Genomic DNA, 3,150 nt, shown 5'->3' with positions numbered 1-3,150 from the left:
GCAACATGTGTTTCGCTCCCGCGATTTTCGTGTTCACTCCTTTAAACATTCTAATATTGTGTATAATTTTGGCGCATCAGGGAGCCACTCTCAGGATGCGGTGTGTTTAAATATTTTTGAATGAGCGTTTGCGCTGTTTACTTTCACTTTCGATTTCGTGATCACACGCACTCTGTGTAAAGGGAGCATATCTTACAAGATCAGATATTTGTCAATGAGCTCAGAATCTGTTGAGCAGCAAATATTCCAGCATGGTCTTGTCAGTCATCTCTCCTTATTCTCGACCTGTAATCAGTCAAAGCTGACTCCGGTAGCTCTTGTTGGATGCAGGGTTGCCAAGTCCCCGTTTTTTCCACAGAATTGAGCTACTTTTAAACTGTTGCCAAGAGGGTTAAAGGTTTGAAATATTGCATAAATTACATTTGACTGAAATGCTTGTATTGAAACATTTTGCATTCTACCTATGATAAAACTTTCATGGACTTCTACATTAACTGTTCCCTCCTGGTGGAATGACCTGCCCAGCTCAATCCAAGCAGCCGAGTCCTTAATATTTTCAAGAAACGGCTGAAAACACATCTCTTTCATCTTCATTTGACCCTCTAACTCTAGCACTCTCTATTCTAATGCTACTTCTAATTTTATCTGCTTGTTTTTTTAATTAAAAAACTTGACCCTCTAACATTTGCACTTTCTATTCTATTTCTGTTCTAAAGGCCAATCCATCATTTTTTGAGGGAATTTTTATTTATTTATTTACATTATTTTTTTTTTTTAATAAGTATCGGTTCAGGCACCGTTTAGGCACCGGAACCGTTTTAAAAGTATCGATTTGGCACCGGTATAGAAAAAAACCCAAACGATACCCAACCCTAGACATGATGGTCAGTAAAGCTTATTTTGTGTAAATTAACCCTCTCAAGAGCATATTTTTCTTTTTTTTTTTTTTGAAAGCTGTTTTCTATAATTTAAATGTTGTATGTAGTTTAGAAAACAAAATAATGTTGGCTACTGACAAAAAGTCAGTTTTTGTCAATGAAGAGTAATTGTTCATTATTCACCGTAAACTGTATGTATTTTAATGAACCTTTTATTTGGTATGATTTTTCAGATTATTCAAGATGTGCTGCGACAGGAGTACTGGCTTCTCTTAGGTCCTGTAACTGGTCACATTTCTTCACTTCCAAAGTAAAAATCTCCTGATAATTCATTCGCCTCCATGTCATCCAAGATGTTCATGTCTTTCTGTCTTCAATCGCAAAGAAATTAAGGTTTTTGAGGAAAACATTCCATTATTTTTCTCCATATAATGGACTTCAATGGGGACCAATGGGCTGAAGATCAAATCACAGTTTCAGTGCAGCATCAAAAAGCTCTACAGGATCCCAGCCGAGGAACAAGGCTCTTATCTAGACAAACCATCGCTCATTTTCAAATTTTTTTTTTTTTAATTTTCAGGAAATGTTTATTCTGGAAGTGAACTAATAGAGGCCTCCTATAGCAAATCGGTGCGTTTTTGTAAGAAAAAAATCCATGTTTAAAATTTTATAAACAGTAATCTCTAGCTTCTTCTAACTGTCGTACGCAGTGAGAATATGCTAGTCTCGCGAGAACCGATGTTTGTTTACAGGAGCAAAGGAAGCAAAGTTTCCTTACTTTAGCAAAGGAAAACCAGTCTCCTCTTCTTGGCTTATATCGAAATCCTCCCACATTTTTCTTTACAAATCATCGTTTTGTACTTCTAATTCGTGACCAGTGTTTTGTTTTGTGCTTTATTGGACTTCTTTTGGACAACTAAAAAAAAACACCCATTCACTGTCATTATAAAGCTTGGAAGAGCCAGGACATTTTTTAATGTAACTCCGATTGGATTCGTCTTAAAGAAGAAAGTCATATACAGCTAGGATGGCTGAGGGTGAGTAAATCATGGAGTAATTTTTATTTTTGGGTGAACTATCCCTTTAAGATACTGATTTTCTGTAAAGCTGCTTTGAAGTGATGTGTATTGTGAAAAGCGCTATACTTGACTTGATTTCACATCAGCACCCAAATGTGCATACAGGTAAAAATTATAAAGTAAAGACCAAGAGCTGTAAGATCAAGAGAGCGTCTTACCGTTCCGATCAGTCGTCCGTCCGAGTTCATGGCGAGGTAACGGTTTGCGCAGATTCCTTTGATCACCACCTCACCGACGGCCGTGGCCTGGAGCTGCAGCCGAACTGCGAGAGAACAAACACACACAAACTATCTGTACTCTTAGTACGTACCGCCCTCGTGAACCGAACCGAACCGAACCGTGAGCAATCTGAACCGTTACACCCCTAATACTAATTACACCAGCCTTCCCGGTTCGTTCCGGTAGCCGCTGATTTGTGTTCTGCTCCCGTGTTTGTGCTCGCGTTCTGTGAAGTGTGTCAACTGTTATAATTTTACAACATGTTTTGCTCAAGCAGCAACCTCCCGCTCTCTCTCGTGAAGCCAACACGGAAGTGACTTAAACTGTAATTCATCAACTGGCCGCTAGAGGCGGGCTGCAAAAGGGAGTCAATCCCATAGACTCCCCATGTTAAAATGCCCAACTTTACATCAGAAAAAACATGTTTACAGCCTGGTTCAAAAAATGATTTTGGTATATATAACTAATTTTGCCCTTCGTGACAACTGTGAGGGTGGTGAATTTTTTTATAACTCATCCGTTTAAATTATATTAAGCCTTAACGTTCTTGCTGCTAAAAAATATAATTTAAACGGATGACTTATAAAAAAATTCACCCCCCTCACAGTTGTCACGAAGGGCAAAATTAGCTATGTAGACCAAAATCATTTTTTGAACCAGGCTGTAAACATGTTTTTTTCTGCTGTAAAGTTGGGCATTTTAACATGGGGAGTCTATGGGACTGACTCCCTTTTGGGGAGTCGATTAATTGCAGTTTTAGTCACTTCCGTGTTGGCTTCACGAGAGATACCGGAAGGTATCTTGATAGGTAGGCTTGATATACACACAGACTGTACAGTTTAGTAGGCTATTCACACAGTAGGTCTTAATAGGCCGTCTGTCTCATTAATGTTAATCTAACAATAAGGGAAAAGATCACTGCTCTTGATTGAACTGCTTTTGTAGTTTTAATAATCAATTTATTTGTAATGAAC

General features: G+C 38.3%; 1 protein-coding gene across 1 annotated transcript in view; it reads right to left on the bottom strand.

The window, feature by feature from the left end:
* Positions 1-3,150, bottom strand: part of fgf2 (fibroblast growth factor 2) — a 17,186-nt gene that overhangs the window by 6,624 nt on the left and 7,412 nt on the right. The window contains exon 2 of the mRNA XM_016520897.1: positions 2,116-2,244. Within this exon, the coding sequence (XP_016376383.1) occupies positions 2,116-2,244 (129 nt within the window). The remainder of the gene's footprint in view (positions 1-2,115; positions 2,245-3,150) is intronic.

Source organism: Sinocyclocheilus rhinocerous, unplaced genomic scaffold (assembly GCF_001515625.1).
Source record: "Sinocyclocheilus rhinocerous isolate Xijiao unplaced genomic scaffold, SAMN03320098_v1.1 scaffold2887, whole genome shotgun sequence".
NCBI lineage: Eukaryota > Metazoa > Chordata > Actinopteri > Cypriniformes > Cyprinidae > Sinocyclocheilus > Sinocyclocheilus rhinocerous.
Note: the sequence above shows the minus strand (reverse complement) of the source record. Positions and strands in the feature narration are given on the sequence as shown.